This window comes from Phocoena phocoena, chromosome 19, assembly GCF_963924675.1.
Source record: "Phocoena phocoena chromosome 19, mPhoPho1.1, whole genome shotgun sequence".
Classification (NCBI taxonomy): domain Eukaryota; kingdom Metazoa; phylum Chordata; class Mammalia; order Artiodactyla; family Phocoenidae; genus Phocoena; species Phocoena phocoena.
The window spans coordinates 12,863,479-12,886,712 of NC_089237.1; the positions used below are offsets into that span (position 1 = coordinate 12,863,479).

General features: G+C 48.6%; 1 protein-coding gene across 1 annotated transcript in view; it reads left to right on the forward strand.

Moving 5' to 3' along the window:
• TBCD (tubulin folding cofactor D) overlaps nt 1-23,234 on the forward strand; it is a 176,825-nt gene that overhangs the window by 105,441 nt on the left and 48,150 nt on the right. Inside the window, exons 15-18 of the mRNA XM_065897953.1 lie at nt 4,503-4,560; nt 9,086-9,115; nt 13,345-13,430; nt 20,005-20,085. Coding sequence (XP_065754025.1) covers nt 4,503-4,560; nt 9,086-9,115; nt 13,345-13,430; nt 20,005-20,085 — 255 coding nt within the window. The remainder of the gene's footprint in view (nt 1-4,502; nt 4,561-9,085; nt 9,116-13,344; nt 13,431-20,004; nt 20,086-23,234) is intronic.

The following is a 23,234-nucleotide window of genomic DNA, read 5'->3' on the forward strand; positions in this document are numbered from 1 at the left end:
TGTTCCAGCCCCAGTGGCTGTGGTCGGTGTGGTCCTTGCTGGCTACAGTCTGGCCCCTGCACCTCTCTCTGAAATTCTAAGTGAAAGCACATGACTCATGCTCAGCCCCATCCTGCTGAGGAAAACTTCACAGCACATGGGACATGGGGGCCCTGGGGGAGCTCTCATGTTGATATTTAACCAGTATTGTCATACCTACTTTTATTTGAAACATGCTAGTATTTCTAGATAAGCCAGTTTTGTTCTGAAAGTGTGAAATTAGAGTAATTTTCAAAATTGAGTCCAAATCAGAACAGTATTTAAAACCTGTTGCATTCATAGATATATACACAGTGGATTTGTTGAATTAATTTAAGTCTATATTTGACTAAGAGCTGTGCTTTTTAAGTGGTTTTGTTATATTTGTCCTACTGTGTTCTGTGAAGTTTGGTAAAATATGGATAAAGCAGCCAGTATTTGAAGCCATTTACTTGTGAATGCAGAAACAACCTGATGGAGGCGGTTGGGCCCGTCTCTAGTGCCCCAGGGTCAGGTTCTCAGGCTGTAGCCAACGCAAGCCCTTCAGAAGCTGGCCTTCGGACGAGCCTCACCCTGCGTGTCTGAGTCGGTGGCCTGGCCCTGTGGCCCTTGTGAGCTCGGGGTCTGCTCCTGTGACTACAGGCAGGGTGTGTTCACCGTGACGGGACAGGAGGCTTGCGCCCAGAGGCAGACCACTGAGTGCCATTCAGGGGGGTTTCTGCTGGGCTCCCACGACACACAGTCTCTCCAGGAATCATTGCTGTGTGGCAAGTGACCACAGGGACCGAGCCAAGTGGGCTGGACCTTGCCACGCGGGCGCGGGAGGCCCACAGACCCACCTCAGGCCGAACACAGAGAGGGGCTGCAGGAGAACGTAAGCGGCGTCACCTGTGGTGGGGACGTCTGAGCTTGGCCTGGGCCCCGTCACTGCCAGGTAGCTATGGGGGAGCGTGTGCTGGAAGAGTGAAGGAGGTAGAGCCCCTTCCCTGCAGCTGCCGACTGAGGTTCAGGGGAGGGGCTGGAAGGAGGTAGCACACACGACAAAGCTGGGAAGGACCCTTCGGCACAGGAGTTCATTAATGTTTTGGCTCAGTCACAGCGTAAGCGGACAGACTTGAAGCCATGCTGTCTCCGTTTGGCCCCGCAGGCTGACCTGCACGGCGCGGCGATGGCACAGCGTGGAACTTGGACTTGGCTCAGTGGCCTCGGCTGCACCAAGGAGCTAGGTTGAAGTTGGGCCCAGCCTGCCCCGGGCAGGGCCAGAGTGTCCACAGCTGGAAGGCCTGATGGTCAGAGCAGTTCGATGCATAACTTAGTAGTGACCTTACAGGGGTTATGGTAGCCTGTAGGGTTAGGATGGCAGGTGATTTTAAGTTTCTTCTCTACGTTTTTTCCATTCTCTCCTCATTAATCAGTGTTCCATAATTTAAAAATTGTAATTTAGGACAAATAGATTGACAGGAAATTTCAAGAATTCCGTGTAAAATGTGGACTTTTGGTACAGAGGCATTATAGATATGTCAACATTTTTCTGGTGTCAGATGTTAAAGGAAAGCAGAAATTCTTGGTTAGCATCTTTTCCTAGAATACATATGATCTTATGGAGTTTTTCAAAAGGCTCTTACTGGGACTTCCCTGGTGGCACAGTGGTTAAGACTGTGCTCCCAATGCAGGGGGCCTGGCTTCAATCCCTGATTGGGGAGCTAGATTCCACACGCATGCTGCAACTAAGAGTTCGCATGCCATGCAACCTGACAACTAAGGAGCCCGCCTGCCACAGCTAAGACCCAGCACAACCAAATAAATAAATAAATATTAATAAAAAACAAAAGTAAAGAAGGCTCTAAACTAATATGCAAATATAATACTTAACTTTCCATCAATGATGAGAATACCTTTAGAATAAAACACCAAACATGTTTTTGTTAAGAACAGTAGTGTATATACATTAATCCCAAACTCCTGATTTATCCCTCCCCGCCTTTCCCCTTTGGTAACCATGTTTGTTTTATATGTCTGTGGGTCTGTTTCTCTTTTGTATGTAAGTTCACTAGTATCATTTTTTTTAGATTGCACGTATAAGCAATATCATATATTTGTTTTTAGCTTACTTTGTATGGTAATCTCTAGGTCCATCCATGTTGCTGCAAATGGCATTATACACACTACTATATATAAAATAAACAGCAAGAACCTACTGTATAGCACAGAGAACTATACTCAATATTTTTTAATAACCTGTAAGGGAAGAGAATCTGGAAAAGAATAGACACACACACACACACACATATAACTGAATCACTTTACACCTGAAAGTAACACAACATTATAAATCAACTATATACTTCAATTAAAAAAAAAAGAACAGTAGTTGTGTGATTTTTGGTTATTGAAAGATCACAGTATTAAATGTCTTGATCAGTTTAATGATTTCTAAGATTTTAACAAAAAAATTATGATGTTGAAATGGAATCGATTAATCTTTAACTGGTCCTGCTAAAGTTGATGAATTTCCTTTAGTGTTAAGCCCAGTATTTTAAAAAAAATCTCATTTTGGCTGTAGTTTATAATATAATAAAGAGTTGAGAGAGGAAAAGGGAATAACTTTCTGTTAATAGAGTTTTGCTGAAATTAACTTCAGCTTCAACTAGTAAAAGGACCCCAAATACTAACACTGGATCTTGAAAAATCTTCAGATATTTAGTGGCTTTTCAAAAAAACTTTAAATTTTGAACTAACTTCAGGCTTAAAGAAGAATTGCAAAAATAATAGACGTTCCCATAAAAGCCCTTCACCAGCTTCCCTGAATATCGACCTCTTACAAAGGGGACCGAGGAATGAGCATTGTGTGGGGCCAGTGGTTAAACCGCAGCTGCTCTTTGGTGATGTGTCTGCTGTCTTGGTGTCACATTTGGGGTGCGTCCCAAACTCACTGTGCCAGTTGAGGTCTGTAAAGTGACTTTTTAAAAAAATAAATAATAAACATTTTGGGGGTACTTTGAGACTCTGTAACTATCCAGTTTTCACACCCACCACCCATCGGGTACTGCGCTAGGCTAGCAATGGTGGTTCTTTCATAGGAAAACATGTCTCCTCTGCCTTTTGCTCCTTTGTTTACTTATGTCATTGTGGACCATGGGTTGTCTTCTAGCACTGTTGGTTATTTTGTTGCTCAGATTGCTCTGCCTTTGGCTGTTGGGAGCAATTTCAGGTTGGCTTCTGTGCCCTGTGTTCCCTGACCCCTTGCGCCTTTGTTTTTAATGGTTTCTCAATTTCTAGCATGACAGGATGCCCCAGGCTTTTCTTTTTCCCTCAACCCAGCCCTGGAGTCAACCACCTCCAGGAGTCTGTGTTCCTCATAGTGGAGAGTAGTATTTAGAATCCAGGACCTGGATTCCACTCCCATTCCCACAGTGTTATCCTTTGCACCTCCGGCCTGGCTAACTGCGTGGACACCTGCGATTCCAGCCCAGCGCCGGGTCCCCTGGCCTCCTGTGAGCAGTGCTGCTTCATCCTGGCTCCCTACTCTGCGGCATCCACATGCAGTTGTTTCAGAACTGCTAACCCTCCACCGTGAGAAACACACCCGCCCCGGAGGAGAGAGTTCCTGTGTCTCCTCCCTGTCCATCGAGTGTAGTGTCTCTGTGTAACACAGGCACATTTCCTCTGCTGTTGCAGGACCCCACTTCCTATAGTTTCTTTTTAATTTGCATTCAGGAAAATTCACTCTTTGTCGTGAACAGTTCTGTGGGTTTTGACAGATTTGTAGGGTTGGGTTCTACAACTTCAGTACCAAACAGAATGGCTGTCGGGTGGGAGGGCAGCACCCCTTTCAGGTGATCTCTGTGTGTCTGAATAACCCTTTTCCAGACATTTCCTCTGTGGGCTGATAGGAGATGCAAATTTACAAGTCACACTTAGAAACAGCACTTTGTCCCCACTTTGTTTTCTGTTGTTGCCAAAGCCGACTGGGCACTTAAGTACCTTCTGGTTTGTCCCCGATGGTTGAGGGTGATCACGTAGTGAAGGGAGGTTTCAGTGAAGCTGGTGGACAGTGTGAGCCTGGGGGCTTCCTTCTTGTGGAGCTCGGTCGTGGTTTGGCTGGTGGGGGTAGGACCATCAGAGCTGCTTTCTGTGCTTGCCTACAGTTTCTGGGGAGATGCAGGACTTATCGCTCCTGCTGGCCTCCTGGGCCCCGCTGGCTGCCCACATGTTTCTCTGTTTGTACCTGTCATCCTGCCCTGACCCTGCCGTCCTCGTCCTGCCCCGTGAGGCCCGTACACGAGGCCACCCTCCCTGTGACTTCTGCTGGCTCTCATGAAGCTGGGGTTGGCCACCCTCGCTGCCCCATGAGCGTCTCTTTAGCCAAGGCCCCTGAGCCACAGATGGGCTTGTGGGCATGTGGAGGAGGGAGACTATGGGGTCAGCGTCCCAGGCGTCTGTGCAGATTCCCTTTCATTAATCGCCTTCCCTTTTTCTCACAGCGCACTGGTGATCGCTGCCGTGTTTGACCGAGATGTAAACTGCAGGAGAGCAGCCTCTGTAAGTTTTCCTGTCCTGTTCCTTTTCTCGAGGGTGTGGGTGGCTCTGATCTGTGACCGGCTCCCCGGAGAGGCTGTGGTCACTGGCTTGTGAAGCAGGAGGGACGCCCAGGGGATGGGGGCCCATGGAGGGTGGCTCCCACTCCCTCTGGGTCCCAGCCGAGGAGTGGGCTATAGCCCGTGGAGGGTGGGTCAGGATGGGTTGCCCCCGTCCAGGTGGGGATGGAGAGGGGGCCTGGAGGGTCCACAGCTCAGGAGTGGGCAAGTGTGCACAGTGGGTGCTGCTGTCTGTTTGACGAGTGAGTGTCTGGCCAGGGATCAGCATTGCAGCCTCCCTTTTTGGTTGGTGGGGTGACACGGAAGCGCAGCCTCCGTCCTCAGAGGCAGGGGCTCCATCAGGTCACAGAGCCCCCTGCTCCCTTGCAGCTGCTGATGGCCTGCCTGCTCTCTGTTCCCTGAATTACATGGGGTCCTTGAAACTTTCTGGTTTCAAGAAAAGTTTCCCAGGAAAGCTCAGGACCTCATCTGTGTCCTGCGGTTTCTCTTCTTTTGTCTTGAGCATCAGTAGGAAGCCTGGTGATTCTTTGAGAAGTCTTCACATTTGTGCCCTGATATTTACCCTCAGGCAGTAATTGTAAGACTCATTGAAATACAGTAAGAATCGTTTGTTAAATCTGTCCTTAAAAATTACCTTTTGGGGAATTCCCTGGTGGTCCAGTGGTTAGGACTCCGTGCTTCCACTGCAGGGGGCCCAGGGTTCCATCCCTGGTCAGGGACATAAGATCTCACAAGCAGCACAGTGTGGCCTAAAAAAAAAATTATATTTATATTTTCTTTTCTGTTTATTGGAACCTAAGAGCTAATTTTGGGAAGCAATAATAAAATCAAAGCACTGATACTTTTTACCCTAGGGAAGAGGTGAAATAAAACGACAGAAATAATTTTTTTTTCAAGTTAAAATTAAAATCCTTTAAAATCAGCAGAAATTCTTTGCATTAAACACCACCTAAGTGACCCCTGCTTACCTAGTGGTGCAAGGCTAAGGCAGTGAAAGGTGCTTTTGTTCGAAGCTCATTTGAAAATGTCAGGATCAAGTCCCTAATTATTGGGGATGAAATTTCTCTCACTGCAAAGCTGCTTCCTCGTGAAGAGGTGTTTCGTCCTTTTTGGCTCCTGTTTGTGCTCACGTTTTGTGCTCTCCTTGGGAGCCCGCCCAGCAACCTCGGGCCTCTTTCCCCAGTGCCCGGGAGGTGGGAGCTCAGTGAGGGTGGTGAGCTGTCTTCTCTCTCCGTCCTGTGCCCTGGGGGCACCACCTCTCCGGGTTGTCAGGTGCCGGGAGGCTCTCACCACCACCAGCAGCCCTGGGAGGATGGCCTTCCCGTCATACTTGGGTGTCTCGGAGAGTGACAGACTGGAGGCCCACCCGGTTAATCACGGTGAATATATTTATGAATTTGTGAAAAGATGTCCCATTAAGTGGTTGTTCAGTGCTAGTTGTTGTACATGTTAGAAAGTGCCCAGCAGGCCCCCAAATGTGTCTCCCCAGCGGCCACTGGCTTCTGGCGGCAGGTTCAGGAGGAGGGAATGGGGCCAGGGAGCCACACTTCTCTTAACCTTAGATGTCCTTGAAGCCTGGGTGTAGCTACGAGTCCCAGTCTTTTTCTTTGGACGCCGAATTGGATGTTTAGTACTAAACCCCGTATTATTTTTTGATGTGATACATGTGGACTCACACGGTGTGACCTTTGGGACTGCCTTTCCTGCAGCACGATTCCCAGGGTCCATCGAGGCTGTGGCGGTACTGGCAGCCCCTCCTTCCTGCCCTTCCCTGGCCGAGTCACGTCCCCTGGCTAGCTGTGCCACAGCTGCCTGAATTGTTCATGTATTGTAGGGTCTCTGGGTTGTTTCTGGTTTGGGACCATTAAGAATTAAGCTGCTGTAAACATTCATGGACAGGTTTTTGTATGAACACAATTTCTCTTTCTCTGGGATAAATGCCAAGAATACAATTTTGGGGTCATATGGTAGTTGCATGGTTAGTTCTGTAAGAAAGGGCCCTGCTGTTTTCCAGCGGGGCTGCACCATTGTACCTTCCCTCCATCATTCTGTCAGTGATCAGTTTTTCTATGGCCTCACCAGCATTTGGTGTTGTCATTATTTTTGCGTTAGTTACTCTGATTAGGTGTGTGATGATAGCTCATTGTGGCTTTAACTTGCATTTCTCTGATGACGATGCTAGTGATGTTGAGCAAGTTTCCATGTGGCATTTACCACCTGTATCCTCTTTGGTGACGTGTCTGTTTAAGTTGTTGGGGAGGGGGAAATTCCTCCCCCACACCAGTCCTTCTTGCTGGATTTTGGCTGGTCTAGTAATTAAATTGACACGAGACAGATTAACGGGAGAAAAAGAAACAAGGTAATTCGTATACACGGAGGTCTCATAAACATGGGACCACAAAGTGACCAAAGCAGGCTGTTTCTATATCATTTTCAGACAAACAGTTATTTGTGAAGATTTAACAAAGAGGCTCATGAAGAAGTGACAAGGTTTATTTCCCTAACTGGTGATGAGGACGCTTTCTCTCCTCCTGGAATGGGGAGGGTACCTTCACATGGGAGATTTATTCCTGCTTTCACAGTCAGAGTGTTTTTAATATCATTTTTCTCCTACTGGCCGTTTCTCAAGTGACTTTAATTCAAAATATCAATATGTGGCTTGGGTGGCCTGCCCTGAGCCCCAGCAAAGTCTTCTGCCCCTTTTTTCACGGGGTTGTTTGTTTTTATTGTTGAGTTTAGGAGTCTTTTCTTCCTTGGGCGAGTGGTTTGTAGGTTCTTCCTTCCAGTCTGTGGGTTGTCTGCCCATCCTCTTTACAAGGTCTTTCACGAGAACAAGAGTTTTTAAAATTTTTTTTCTTTTATGGGTCATGTTTCTGGCGTCAAGTCTGAGAGTCTGAGAATTCGTTGCTTAGCTCTCGACCCTAAAGTTTTCTCTGTTCTGTCCCATTGATCTGTGTCTGTCTTTTTGTCTGGGTTACCATGGCTCTCTAGTAACCCTAATACTGGGTAGAGCCATTCCTCCCATTTCTTTTTTTTCAACATTGTGTCACCATCTTAGGACTTGTGCTTTTTCATGTAAATCTCGTATTATTTTTTACTTTTTAAATGATGTCACCAGAATAGTAAATGTGTTCCTAAATATTGCATGTTACGTAAATTGGCATTATATCTTTGTTCCATTGCCTTTTGGTTGGTTTCATTTTTGCTTTAAAATTTTCTTTAATGAATTTATTGCAAAAGGTGCAAAATGGTACATAGCAAAAGTCAAGCCTCCCTGCTGTCAGTGTGAAAGCTGCATGAGGGCCCTTGGGGAAGTGCCAGTCCAGCTGTGCCTCCCCGGGGCCACCAAGTGTGAGGTCTTGGAGACGACCAAGTTTCTGGTTTTCTCTGTTACCTGCCAGAGGTGTCGGGTGCACATTTAAACATCACGTGGGGGTCTTTGTGTTCCGTTGTCTTGATTCCTTGTGCACAACTGCATGTGCTCCTCCCAGAGCCCCGCAGGGGATGATGAAGTTGAAGCTGAAATGAAAGCCCTAGAGGTTACGACCTCATTTCCAGGAAGCTCCTGCCCCAGGCATTGGGGCTGCGTCTGCAGGCAGGGTCACCCCTCCCAGGTGCTCCCTGAAGCCACCAGCCACCTGCCCTCTGACCTGTCTCTCTGGTGGATGGCGCGTGGCGATGAGGTTGCATTGTGCGCAGCTGCACGCCTTGGGCGTTTACTAGCTGGTGGCAAGAAGGTCCGCCTGAGGTTGCCTCATTCTAAGGTAATGTTTTGACCTTGTGAACAGCCCAGCTCTGGGCCTGTGAGCAGGACGTGGAGCATGTCCGTGGCAGGTCCTGGGGAAGGCAGCATGGCGAGACCCGGCACTCAGGGTCACTGTCCTGTGAGCTGTCCTCACACATCCCCAGGAAAATGATTTGTGTTTTGGGCTTTTAGTTAACCAAACAGATATGACTCTATTCTTGTTTTTTTTTTTTTTTCCGGTACGCGGGCCTCTCACTGTTGTGGCCTCTCCCGATGCGGAGCACAGGCTCTGGACGCGCAGGCTCAGTGGCCATGGCTCACGGGCCCAGCCACTCCGCGGCATGTGGGATCTTCCCGGACCGGGGCACGAACCCGTGTCCCCTGCATCGGCAGGCAGACTCTCAACCACTGCGCCACCAGGGAAGCCCATGACTCTATTCTTATTTTTGTATCTAAGACCTTGAATTAGGCTTTGGTGTGAAGCTCAGCATTGGGCCGCTAAGCTGATTTTATAAAATTCTTAAATCATGGTTTTAAAGCACACCAGGATGTAAAATCAGAAAGATAAACCACCCTTGAGGCTCTTGAGTGGCCAGCAGTGAGGATCTTTATTTAAAAAACAGTCATGGCTCATTTGTCCTGCACTGGATTTGCTGTGCGTCCATCACTCATGTCCAGCGAGTGCACACCTAACTCACTGCTGTGTTTGTGCTTCTCTTCCTAGGCTGCTTTCCAGGAGAACGTGGGAAGACAGGTATGGCTAATTTCAAAAATCTTCATTCCTAAAACTTCCTGTAAATGTAGAAGTAGAAATAGTAAAGCTACAAATGTGGGTAAAGAATTTACCTAGAGTAAGCTAGTACTTCACACTGTGACTTCCGGTCGCGGATTCACTCATAATGTGACTCAGGTGAGTGTTGACACAAGTTTTAAACAATTAGTTGTTGTTTTACAGGAAACTTGAATGTGTAAGTAATTTTCACACACGTCGGAAATCAGTGCCTTGTGCATTGCCGGGGGCCTTCTGATGTCAGCAGTTGCCCATGGGTGCTGGAGGGGTGTGGGCAGAGGAGCCTGGCAGGGCAGGGGCAGAGACGTGACCCCTGCCTGTCCCACGTGTGGAAGGAGCCAGCTTCTGCCTGCCAGCCGCCCCATGGCCCCTCCTGACTTGACATTGTGCCCCCGGCCCTGAACCTCTTACTGCGGTCAGCCTGGGCTGGGAGGTGTGGCCTTTATCCCCAAGTCATTCATACTGTGTGTGACGATGAGCACCCTGGGACACGTGGCCAGTCTGGCAGCAAATGAGCCGTCTCAAGGGTCAGTTTCCCATGGCCAGGGGAGCCCAGGAGAGAGGTCTGAGCTATGCTCAGAAGGGCTCCAGGAGAGAGATCTGGGCTGGAGGTGAGTGCATTGTGGGCCTGGGGATCAGCAGGTGATACTGGGGACAAGTGGTGACGGGCCTTGAGGGGCAGAGGTCAGGCTGCAGGACCAAGGGGAGCCCACGCAGAGTGGCTGCTCAGCAGGTGGGAGGATGGGAGAGGTGGGCGTGCACAAGAGGGAAGGCTTGGACAAACACGGGATTCCAAGACTCCTGCCTGGACGTCTGCGAGAAAGCGTGCATGCAGGGACTGTCCCCTTGGATGCCCTTGAGTCTGTCAGGGTTCCCACAGCGGGGCCGGCCTTGCTGTTGAACCGGGGCCTGCGTTCCCAGTGCTGGGTCCACTCGCCCTTCCTGGGCCGCCAAAGGCCAGGGAGAGGGGGTGATGCTGCAGCTGTGGCTTCCACAGAGGTGTCGTTTGGGGCACGGTGGGAAGTTCTCCCGGAAGTGTGGGCTGCTGGGTGAGGCGCCTCCGTCCACATGGCCTGGGTGTTGGCGAGGGGTCCCCCAGCACTCAGGGTGGAGCAGAGAGAGGAGCCAGCAGGGCTTCAGGCTGGACCCGGTCTGTGGAGGGCGGCCGACCTACTGACCTTCCATCAAAGGCGACAGAGCAGCCAAGGGGCGGAGAGGAGGGAGGCTTAGCTGGAGGTTCTGCAGCCTGTGCTGTGAGCTGTGAGCGTGTGTGTGGGAGGGGCTGGGGCCTTGAGGTGTCCAGTTCTGAATGCAACGTTAAGGCTAAACTGATGCCAAGATGGGTCCAAACGAAGTCTCGGATTCCACAGTCATTGCCAAAGACAGAGGGAACCAAATCACTCATCTTGAACTTGAATTCGTGCTACCTTGAAATTGTTGGGGTGCTGCCTCATTCTGCGGGTGTGCTTGTCTGTGGAAGGAGCCCAGTAAGGTCACAGCCTTTCTTCCGTGGCTGGGAGGTGACTGAGACCCAGTATCCTTGGGTGTCCCTTAGTCCTGAATACCTGGAGCCCTGAAAACTTAGAAGAAAGCTGGTCACTAGACAGAGATGCCAACCTCGGGTGGCGACAGGCTTCGCTGTGTCAGGCCAGCAAGTACTGCCCGCAGGACGAGGGAGGCTGACAGGGAGAAATGTGGGGTTGTCGAGGGGCCCGCAGGCCAAGGTCTGGGCCTGCAGAGGAGGGCGGGGCTGTGATCAAGAAGGGAACTGCTGGAGGCTGAGCCAGGGGAGACTGGGTACCCTGAAAGTCAGAGCCCAGGAGAAGAGGTGTCTCCCGCCCACCTCCAGCCCCCACGGCACCCCTGTCGGCAGAGCCCCGGGTTCCAGAAGACACCAGGGCGGTCAGGAGCTGGGCAGTACTGCTCCCTGCACAGTCGGAGCGTGGGGGCCACTCAGGTTGGGGGGTCCATCAGGGAATGAAGGTGAGCAGCTAGGGTCCTTGTGCCCTTACCCTCCTTGTCTCCCCGTGCACTGGTGTTTATGGTAAAACCGGCCTGCGCAGTCCAGGGGAAGCCATGCCGATGTTTAAGAGGTGCGTACTGTGGGCCTGCACTCAGTGACATCCTTCTGCAGCTTGACAGGAACGAGGAGGAGAAAGATGTGAACCTGCCAAAGGAAATGGGGGCGTGGGAGGGGAGTGTGGAGAGGGCACATGCATTCCCAGACATGGGGCGAGGCTCTTAGAGGCCATGTGTGATGGACTTGCTGAGGGCATGGAGCGCAAGTGAGGGGCAGCAGGGGGCGTGTTTGTCCACGGCCCTGGGGTGGGATGTCCTCTGGGCTCCTGGGTGCAAGCACAGACCCTGTCTTTGGCCACCTTCAGCGACGGGGGAATTTGCAGGAGGAATTTGGTGGGGGCGCCCATCTCTCCGTCCAGGCTCACCTCTGCCCACCGGGGACTCAGGCCTGAGCGAGGGGTCCTGAGTCTCCACTCCCGGCTCCCAGAGAAACCTTGGGAGGGATTTGCTGGAACACGGCCCCCTCTGTCCGTTCTGTCCCTCCTTGCAGGGATGAGCTGTCTGGACAGAGATGTGACACTTCGGCATGCAGTGGCTGGACCAAGAAGATCTTGGGGTGTCAGGAGGCATCTGAACGTTGCCCAGGGGGCGGCAGGCTTGGGTGGTGGAGCAGAGGGCACCACCTCCTCCTGCAGCCACAGTGGCCTTTATCTGACTTGGCCTCAGGCTGGTCTGGGGTGGACTGGAGTCCAGCAGGAGTCAGCCTGGCGTGCGGTTGCCTCTTGGGTGGTGGGGGGCCATCCCCTGCACTGAGCTGTGTTGGGAGACTGATTGGCTTTTAGGTTCGCTTGGGAACCAAACCTCTGATTCTGACATTGTGTCCGTGACGAACATGCTGGGGTCCGTTGACAATTTGGAGTCAGATCCCAAGTTCTTCATATGCGGGGCTCCCTCGAGACGGTGTGGGAGGTTAGCAGTCAGTGGGTCCGTAGTCTACGGCTTGCTCAGAGTGGGGAAGGGCTCTGGGGACCCAGGCCTCACCACACCCTCCTATGGTTGGTGACAGCAAGGCATTCACTCCTTGGTCGAAAGTTTGTCATTTATGTCCTTTTAGAAAACTATTTGGGGACTTCCCTGGTGGTGCAGAGGTTAAGAATCCGCCTGCCAATGCAGGGAACAAGGGTTCGAGTCCTGGTCTGGGAAGATCCCACATGCCGTGGAGCAGCTAAATCCGTGCGCCACAACTACTGAGCCTGTGCTCTACAGCCCGCAAGCCACAACTACTGAAGCCCATGTGCCCTGTAGCCCACGCGCCACAACTTTTGAGCCTACACACTCTAGGGACCATGCTCCGCAACAAGAGAAGCCACCGCAATGAGAAACCCATGCACCGCGATGAAGAGTAGCCCCTGCTCGCCGCAGCTAGAGAAAGCCCACACGCAGCAACGAAGACCCAACGCAGCCAAAAAAAAAAAACGCCTATTTGTCTTGTTTTCAGATTTTCAAGTATTGTTACCAGAGAGTGGTATCAATAATAACTTGCAGACTTCGGGGTGGGGCCTGGACCTAGGCTGGGAGTGTGTCCCTGGGTGTGTTAAGGGGGGCTGTCCCCAACTCCCCAACCCCCTGTTTCAGAGTCTGGTCCTGGGTGTTGGCTGTCAGGCCCCCACATGGGGCCTCCCAGTCGTCGTCTTGTTCATTCTCCTGCCAGCCATGGGGGGTGGACTCTTGTCCAGGATTCATAGCCCAGGCAGGCGCCGGCCCTTCTGAGGGGACGCTGGGGTCCTTCTGGCCGCCGGGGCATGGGTTGAATGAAATCGGAAGCTTTAATTCTGCCGAAACCTGATGTCTTTTTATGGTGTGTGGTTTAAAGAAAGGGCTCTTACAACATTTTAAAGTTGAAATGCTTGAATTGTTAGGAAAAAAATTTTTAAGTGGTTCAAATAATTTTAGCACAGTGTCCAGCCTTGGAGAGGCAGTTAGTAAAGTTACCTGACTTGGAAGTCCTTGGTTGAGTTCGGTTAAGTGGTGTGTAGTTTTAGCTTTCAGTTTATATCATGCTTCTTTGTTCATAAAAGTAACATATGTGGATTTGATTATCAAACTTTGAAAATGCCTTTACTCAATAAAATAATTTTTGTCTCTTTTTTTTTCCCACTTTATTTTTTCATTAGGGCACTTTCCCTCATGGGATTGATATTTTGACCACAGCTGACTACTTTACTGTTGGTAACAGATCTAACTGTTTCCTGGTTATAAGGTAAGTTTTAATATTCATCATAAAATATAATGATTTCTTTGAGTCACAGATCGGTTTCCACCATTTGGTTTCTTCAGCCTGGAAGGTTCACTAAGGGTAAATTTATGTGTGGAAAGTTAAAAAAGGAATTGAAAACTTTTGTTTCAGATTGATTGGACAGAGTGCATAGTGTATGATTCTGTTTACATAAAACTTTGCAAAATGCAAATGAATCCAAAGGGACAGTAGCAGGTCAGGGGTGGCCTGGAGAAGGGGAGTGCAGCGTCTGGTCCTGAGAAGGGTGCTCATTTCTTAAAGAGGTATTAAAGAGTTTCAAGAACAGTGCTGTGGTGATTATTTTTCTCTTAAACCAGCCTGTTTCGTTGAGAGCTTGGTCTTTTACAGAGAATAGCCACAAGCCAAAACTGGGCATTGCTTTCTATACGGCCGCTGCTCCACTGGGGAGTTTCTCAGAATGAATTCTTAGATTGGTAGTGACTGTCCTTCTTTTTCTGTTTCAATAAAGTAGTGTTTCCCAAGTTGGAGTTATCTCTAGCCTGTTTATGAGATGAGTAAGAAAGAGGTATTTGAGAAATCAGGTCAAGGAATAAATATTTAACATCCCTAACTGTGGTTTGCAGAAATCACATCAAAACTTAATTTAAGTAAGTAAGTAGTGGGGCAGTGAGTCCACATGTCTTAGTTAACTCATTGCAACACTAATACAAGATGGGCATGATTTTATGAAGTGACTTATTTGCCTTAAATTGGGAGAGGAAACACGCCAGTGCTTTTTAAAATTGTTAACTAGTATGAGCCTTATGGGTAGATTCCCTAATACCCCTGCTGTGCAGACCATGCAGAAACTACATTTCTCCATAACCAGCATGGACAGATTTTTTTGTTTGTTTTTTTTTAATGTGGCATTTGGCCTCCTTCCCAGAAACAATCTTTGACCAAACACACTGTATTTTTAGCATCCTTTTGACCTTTCCTCAACATTTAATGGTCTTCTGTGCCTTATCAGTTCTTTCCTATTTTAATTCTGTTTCCTTTGATTGTTAATATTTGAACATATATTTTACATGGGGAATCTCTTACCTTTGCCTGAGTTTCATGGGTAAAAGAACTCATAGTTTTTGGCCTTGGCATGCTTTTCTTGTGGCTGAGGTCTCTGAGCTGGTGTGCGTTTCATAGATGGGCTGGCTCAGGGTCTGTCTTCCACAGAAGGTTCTGCACACTTCTGTGGATGAGAGGCAGTCTGTGAGGAGGGGTCCAGCAGTCATGGGGAACAGGGTCTGTGGCTGTACCCCATCACCACAGGGCGCTTGGGGGAGCTCTTCCCTTGCCCCAAGGCAGGGCCGACACCCGGGGTCCTGCTGTCAGCCTGGATGGCAGGGCAGAGGGGAGGGGGGCACGTGGCAGAGGGAACTGTGCCCAGGGAGCCTGGTGTGGGGTAGGGGACAGCCCTGCAGGGAAGGGTCCAGAGTCAGCCTGGGGTGGTGGGGCTTCTGATCCAGAGTGGGGCCTTGGGTTGTCCTGAGGTCAGGGAACCAGGTTTGATGGTCAGATCTGCATTTTGAATATACCACTGTGACTACGTTTTGGTAACTGGAAGCAAGGAGACAGGGCCCCCTTACAAGGTAGGGGATGATCAGAGGGTGGTCAGGGCCCCTCACAAGGTGTGAGACATGGTCAGGGGACAGCTAGGGCACAGGGTTGGGTCCTCTGGCGAGAGTGGGTGTGGTCAGGAGAGTGGAGGTGTTGGGGTGCACCATGAGGGAGAAAACGCCTGTGGGTTTTGGGGAAGGTCCGGAGCTCAGATTCACTGAACACGTGGGGCTCACAGCACATCTGAGTGGACGCATGGGCCGATGTGCGGATGATTCTCCTGGAGACGGGAGTGTGTGACACACGGATGGGAATTGAAACATGTGGATGAAGACCATCAGGTGGGGGGGACCAGCATCGTCTTACCTCTACTTTTGCCTCAGAGCTTTGTTACGGTGCTGGTGACACATGGGAAATTGCACGTATTTAATGTGTAGGTTCTGATCAGTGTTGACGGGCACAGAGCTTTGTCACCACAGTGCAGATAGAGACCCGTCTCCACAGGATTTCTGGGCACCGCTTCTCCAGGCACCAGTCTGTTCCCGTCATTCTGGGTCGTTGGGTGAATGGAGTCCTGTGGTGTGGGCTCTGGGTGCTGTTCTGGCCGCCTGCGCTCTGCCTGCTCTCTCGGATGTGTCCTCCCTGCGTGAGTGCCCACGCGTTCCTAGTTCCCTCGTGTGATGAACCACGTTTTCCCCTGTGAGGGACGTCTAGGGGTTTCCAGGTTAGGGCTTCGATCACCTTCGTGTGCACGTCTGTCTCTGGGCAGGTGCTTTCCTTTATCTGGTTAAACACCTGGTTAAACACCTGGGAGTGAAGTGGCTGGATCCTGATTGTTTTAAGGAACTGCCAGGTGGCTTTCCAGAGTGGCTGCATCATTTTACCCTGTCCTTGCTAGCCCTTGGTGTGGTCAGTGTTTTTAATCATAGCCATTCTGATGGATGTGCAGGAGGAGCTCATTAATTTGTGTTTTCCTAACAACTAATGACGTTGAGCATCTTTTCACGGGCTTATTGGACAAATCTTTTGCCTGTTTATCTATTGGGTCGGTTGTTTTCTCCTTACTGAGACTTTTGAGAATTCTTCCTATGCTCTGGATACAAATCCTTTCTCAGGTCCATGATCTGCAGATGTTTTCTCCTGGTCCGTGGCTTGTTCTTTCAGTGTCCTGTGTATTCCTAAGACAAAACCCGTTGTTAAAAATTAGCTTTATTTTTGTTCTCCTATTTCATTACATATGATTTACATACAGTAAAATTCACTAATTTAAAATGTGGGTTTTGGCAGATGTGTAACCACTGCTGCAGTCAACACAGGGAATGTTTCTGTCGCTCCAGAAAGTTCCCTCATGCCCTGGCCCTGACAGCCTCTGAGCTGCCTTCTGTCACTGGAGTTGACCTTTTCTAGAACTTGTAGTACAGTCCCGTGGCATGCGGGCTCCTGTCACTGTATGTCATCGTTCATCCATGCTGCTCAGTAGCGGTCCACCGCGTGGACTGCAGCTTGTCTCCCTCTCACCAGCTGGTGGTCGTCCGGGCCCCTTGGCTTTGGATGTGTGCATATGGGTGGTTCTTCTATTTGCCCAGCTGTTTTCTGCCGTGACTTAACGAGCAGTCGTGAGCAATTTTTATTGGTTTGTCTTCTTGCAGTTGTAAATTTCCTTAACAGATTGCTGGCACCACAACACTGCATCCTTCTAGAGAAGCATTTTGTCACATTTTGCTTTCTAGTAGTTTGCTTTCCAGTCATTTTGCACGTTCCTGTCCCATGAGTTCTTCAAACTAAGGAAACCTCAGAGTGAACTTTCTCTCTTATTTCCTAACTCGGTGAACAGCATGCTATCCACATCATCAACTCAGTTTTGCTTCTCCTTCTCTCATTCCCCACGTCCGGTTGGTGACCTAGTTCTGTCACTCTTGCATCCCTAACAGCCCTCAAACGTTCACTCTGCTTGTCCGGTCAGCTGTCACCGTAGCCCAGCTCTCACTGTCCTGTACACTTGCAGAGCCTCCGCGACCCCACCCCCGTCACTTGTCTGAGTGCAGAACGGAGCGCTTTCTCTTTGTCACACCACCACCCTGCCTCCCGGCCCCCAGCAGGCCATGCATCCTCCTTGGCTCACCTCCCCCAGTCCTCCGCCCTGTGGTGGACGCCCCTCTTGGTTTGCACCTGGCCGCTGTGCAGACTGAGTGCTCAGTAAGTGCTGAGCGCTGCCTGGGCTGGCAGTGCCAGCCGTGCATCTTCTCCAAGGTCAGCCGCTAGTTGGTGCCAAAGCTTGGACTAGAACTCAGGTGGCCGACCTCTGTTTAGTGTTTTTTCTTTGAGGCCACTGTTCGCTCTGCCTGCGTCTCCGGAAGCTTTGGAGGCTCAGGATGCTGGCCTGGGGTGGGTCTATCTGTTGGGTGGGCCAGGGGCCTGTAGGTTACGTGGGGCCTCCATTTCTGACAGCTTCAGCAGCTTCTCTGCTGTCCTCACTTTTCTGTTTTCTTCTTTTGACTCTCTCTCAAGCGGTTTCATCATCTTTAGGGGGGCTCTCAATCCACCTCGCTGCTGGTGAAGCCTCTGCTTTTCTTCCTGTCACGCCCAGAGCAAAGATTTTCCCCGACTCGGCTCTCCCAGACCTCACACCTTGTAGCACACGCATGCCCACCCAGCGCCCCTGTTCGTGCTGTGCACATGCAGTGTGCCCTCACAGGATCTGGGTAAAATCTGATTCTCCCTTCTTGGCCTTCTGTGCCATCCGCTCTGTCTCTCAGCCTCCGTGTAACACGTGGGTGGTGGTCAGGTCCACGGTGGGGTTATGTGGATGGTGTGGCAGGCTCAGACAATATTTGTAAGCAATTGGGTGTCTTAGAGGCATGAAGTGTAAAAGTGCATATTTTGGAATAAGTGATCCATGTTCGTGGTATAAAATTCAGAAGGTGCGGGGGGTATTTAGGGAAAACCAGTGTATCTCACCTCTCCTTCCAGGCACCTGGTTCTACCCTGGGGCTCCCTGTTGGCCCCAGTTCCTTGTGTCTTCTAGAGAGATTCGGTTCATATCATGCCTGTGGGTGTGTCGACTTCCTTCCGCCCATGCTGAGCGGTGGCACACGGTGCACAAGGTTGGAACCCCTGAAGTGCTCATCTTCAGAGGCTCGGTCAAGTACAGGCACACCTTGGGGATATTGTGGGTTCGGGGCCAGACCACCGTAATAAAGCGAGTATCACGTTCAAGTGAGTTGCACGAATTTTTTGGTTTCCCAGAGCGTATGAGAGTCATCTTAACGCTGTACTGTCGTCTGTTAGGTGTGCGATAGCATTATGTCTAAAAAACAATGTACATGCCTTAATTTAAAAATGCTTCATTGCTCAGCAGTGCCAACCATCATCTGAGCCTTCAGCGAGTCACAGTAGTAACGTGAGAGATCACTGTTCACATATCACCATAGCACATACAATAATAGTATCGAAAAAGTTTGAAGTGTGGCAGAAATTACCAGAATGTGACGCAGACACAAAGCGAGCAAATGCTGCTGGAAAATGGTGCCGACACGCTCGATGCAGTGTTGCCACAAATCATCACTTTGTAAAATATGCAGCATCTGTGAAGCGCAGTAAAACGAGGTCTGCCTGCGGTAATAAGGATGAGCTCTTAGCAGTAAGGAGGCAGCTCTGTGTGTCCTGTTACAATACAGCAGAACGCACACGCCGTACGCTGCCTGTGACGTCCTGCGTCTTGGAGAGCCTTCCATATCTGGACATGGAGTGTGACCTGTAGATCTCCCTTCCTGGCCATTGGCTTCTGTCCAGTCTTTTGCTGTTATAAACGATGTGAAGTGAATATTCTTGTATATATCACTTCTCACCTGTGTGCTTATATCTGAGTGAATTAACAGAAGTGGGATTGCTAGACCAAAGGGCATTACATTTTCAATTTCCTGGGCAGTGCCACTTGCTGTCTCTAGAGGCTGTGCCAAGACGCTGTCCCCAGCAGTGTCTCTGTACGCTTCTAGAGCCTCGCAGCAGCAGCTGTCAACCCCTCTGGCTTTGGCAGTTTCACAGATGGACAAAAGTTTCCTTTCCATTTCCCAGTGAATGAGGCTGAATGTTTGAGCTGCATCTTCTTTCTTTTCTGTAAACTTTAATGATTCTTCTACTAGGTGATGGCATTTTCTTATTGATTTGGAAGAACTCCATTATACAGAAGGCTCTTGTTTGTGATAGCAGTTGCAGATATTTTTGATTTTGTTTATGGTGTGTTTTTCCTGATAGCATTTTTCTCTTTTGGTTGAGTGTTTGAATGTACTGGTCTCTTCTTTTTTGGCTTCTGGGTTTTGAGTCTTAGTTAGAAAGGCCTGTCCTACTTGGAGATTTTTTAAAATTCTCCTGTGGTATTTTCAGGGGATGGAACTCTTACTCTTAAGGCATAGTTATGCTCCATCAGCGGCCCTCGTTTGAAGCGCACAGTTCAGCGAGTGCCGGCAGCACGCACACCTGGGTGACCAGCGCCGTCACCGAGATATGGAGGGCTCAGCACCTCGGCTCCGGGAGCCGCCCGTAGCTCGCTGATGCCTTTTGTAGAATGTCACGAGTGGAGTCAGAAAGGATGGACCCCTGCGCCTGGCTCCTTTCTCTCAGCGCAGTGGTTTCTGAGAGTCATGCTTGTTGTGTGTGTCGGTAGCTTGTTCCTCTTTGTTGCTGAGCTGTCTTGAGTCTGTGGCTGTTCCGCAGCTTATCTGTTAGTCCGTCTGTTATAGACATTTAGGTTGTTTTGGGCTCCGATGAATGAAGCTGCTTAAACATTTGTTTAGAAGTCTTTTTGTGGATGTATGTATCTTCATTTCTTTTGGATACATACTTATAAGGGGATTTCTGTCTATTTACCAGAAACTGCCGAACTGGTTTTGAAATCGGTCGTACCGTTTTACGTTCTCGTAAGTCGTGTGTGAGTTCCTGTTCCTCCACGTTCTCATCGTCTCATCTGAATATTGTTTTTTTCCAGCACGTTTATTGCCGGCTTTCCTGAATACACACAACCAATGATAGACCACCTGGTTACCATGAAGATAAACCATTGGGATGGGTAAGTTTTGTATTTTTGTGTTTGCCTAATTAGCTTATCTGTCAAATAAGAATTCTTATTTTTTCCCAAAGGAGAGATTAAATTGAGCTCGTAAGCCTTGAGTATATTGTCTCGTTGTAGATTTCTTTTTTCTCAGTTTACACACATACATTTACCCTTTAAACTTTCTGTTTTATACTGGAGCATAGCTGATTAACAATGTGGTAGTTCAGGCGCACAGCAGAGCGACTCAGCCATACATAGACACGTATGCATTCTCCTCAAACTCCCCTCCCATCTAGGTAGATTTCATACTTTAAAGTAACTCCTGAGAAGTAACGTAAGTTCCAGTCTTCATGCCTGATGTGTTGGTTAATGGTCTATCTCCAGTTTTACTTCTGGAGACCTCAGTGAAGTCTGCTGGGTGTGGCAACTTTGCCGTGTCATGGAGGGCGGGTAGCCTCCTGAGGGCGAGGACCTTAGGCTGTGGGATCTGCCTCATCTGCTCTGCGGCCAGGGCATCCCAGCTCGAGTCCGATCCATGTGGCCGCTTAGCCGTCTTCTCCATCCTTCCTGGAGCCAGGCAGGCCTGTAGCTTTTTTGTGATTACGAAGCAGCTTCAAGGTGTCTTAGCATTTCCAGCAGTTACACGTGTCCCTTCAAAGGGGAGGGCCAGTGTATAACCCAGAGCGGGTATCAGTGCTTCTGTCAGCACCTCAGGGAAGACAGCTTATTTTCTCTTGGGAGGCTCGGTGTGGCTGCCGGTGCTCAGGCCGTGGTCTGAGGGACACAAACGCCAAGTAGCTTCTTCAGGTTCTGTGTCCGGAACCCCAGCTTACAGTGGGTGTTAGTTGCAGTCAATAGGACATTTAAAACCAAAATTGCAACTGTGTCATCCATGGTGTTAGACTAAACTTTTGAGCTATTGAAATCTCCAGCTGTTGCTGAAATGTTTATTTCTTCTTTCATTTCTGTCAGGTTTCCTTCACATATTTTGGGTGGGACTCTCTGGTTAGGTGCAATTACATTTCTAACTTTTGTATCTTCCAGATGTATTGACCCTTTATTGTTATGAAATGTCCCTTTTTGTTTCACGTTAGGTTTCTTGTCTTAAAGTGTAATTTGATATTATCATGGCTGAAGGGTTGGCAAGCTTTTTCTTTAAAGGGCCAGAGAGTAAACATTTTAGGTCACTGCCCCATGTATTTTATTGTTTTTTTCTTTTCTAAGATTTATTATTTATTTAATTTATTTTTCTCTGTGTCGGGTCTTAGTTGTGGCACGCAGGATCTTTGCTGAGGCATGTGGGATCTTTCGTTGGGGGGCGCGGGCTCTCTCTCTAGTTGTGGTGTGCAGGTTTTCTCTTCTCTAATTGTGACGCACGGGCTCCAGGGCACATGGCCTCTGTAGCTGTGGCGGGTTCCAGGGCGAGTGCTCTGTAGTCTGCGGCATGCGAGCTCTCTAGTTGAGGTGCGCAAGCTCAGTAGTTGTGGCGCATGGGCTTAGTTGCCCCGCTGGCATGTGGGATCTTAGTTCCTTCACCAGGGATCGAACCCACGTCCCCTGCATTGCAAGGCGAATTCTTTACCACTGGACCACCAGGGAAGTCCCCTGTTTTTTTCTTTTTAAACCCTTTAAAAATGTGAAAACCATTCAAAGCTGGGGCCTTACAAAAAGAGGCCTCTCACAGCCACTATTGTCCTGCACCCTTGTCTGTGTGTCGGGGGGATGGCAGATGGTCCCGCCTTTACATCCAGCCTGACAGCGTCTGCCTTTTGTTTGAGGGCTTCAGTCCTTTCACATCTGAAGTGGTTATCAATTTATACCTGTCATTTTGATATTTGGTTTCTATTTTTTTCTTTTTTTGTTGTTAATTTTATTTAAAATATTCTTTGTGGAAATACTCTGTTTAGTATAAGCTCTAAAAACCTGAAGTTTCCAGGATGTATGAATCACAGAATGGAGGGGAAATTGCAGTCAGATTTGAAGGTCCTTATGATAACACCTGCTCACATTTTCTCAAATGTTGGGATTCACAGAGCATGATTATGACCTAATTTTCTTATGATTCTTCAGAGATGGAGATATTTCTGCCTTTCTCTGTTTTTGGCCTGGATTACATCCATGAGGAGATATCAGCTAAAAGTTCATAAATAGGGTCTCTTCAATTTCCTGTGAATACATGGCTTGTAGAAAATGGGGAGCCTTAGAGAATTCTTGACAGACATTCTTTAGTGGTGTATTTATACCTTCACTAGTATAGGTATTCTATTATACTTTTAATAGTATACGCTTTTAAGAAGTATTATCCATTGTTTTGGGTTTCTTTTTAAACATTTTCTGATAAACAGCTAGCTCCTACAGTATAGCACAGGGAACTATATTTAATACCCTGTGATAAACCATAATGGGAAAGAATGTGGAAAAGAATATATATGTATAACTGAGTCACTCTGTTGCACAGAAATTAACACATTGTAAATCAACTATAATTCAATAGAATTAAAAAAATTTTTCTGATACTTAGACATACTCACCCCAAATAATGTATCAAAATAAACATAATTAAAAATTTTTTGACTGTGGTAAAATACATGTAATATTTATCTTAATCATTTTTAGTGTAGAGTTCAGCTAAGTACATTCCCCTTTCTGTACAACCAACTTTTTCATCTTGCAAAACTGAAACTCTGTCCCGGTTAATCATCGACTCTCCCTCCCCTTGGCAGCCCCCATTCTCCTGTCTGTCTCTGAATGTAACTCCTCTAGGAATCTCATATGGAATCCTACAGGATTTGTCCTTCTGTGACTGGCTGATTCCACTCAACATACTGTCCTCCAAGGTTCATCTGTGTTGTAGCATGTGTCAGAATTTCCTTCCTTTTTAAGGCTGAACAATATTCGATTGTATATACACGCCACATCTTCTTTATCCATTCATCTGTCCATGGATACTTGGGTTGCTTCCACATTTTAGCTGTTGTGAGTAATGCTGCTGTGAATATGGGTGTATAAATATCTCTTCGAGACCCTGCTTTCAGTTTTTTGGGTATATACCCAGAAGTGGGATTGTAAGCTTAAATAGTAATTCTATTTTTAATCTCAAAAGCCATACTGTTTTTCATAATGGCTGTACCATTTAACATTCCCATCAGCAATGCACAAGGATT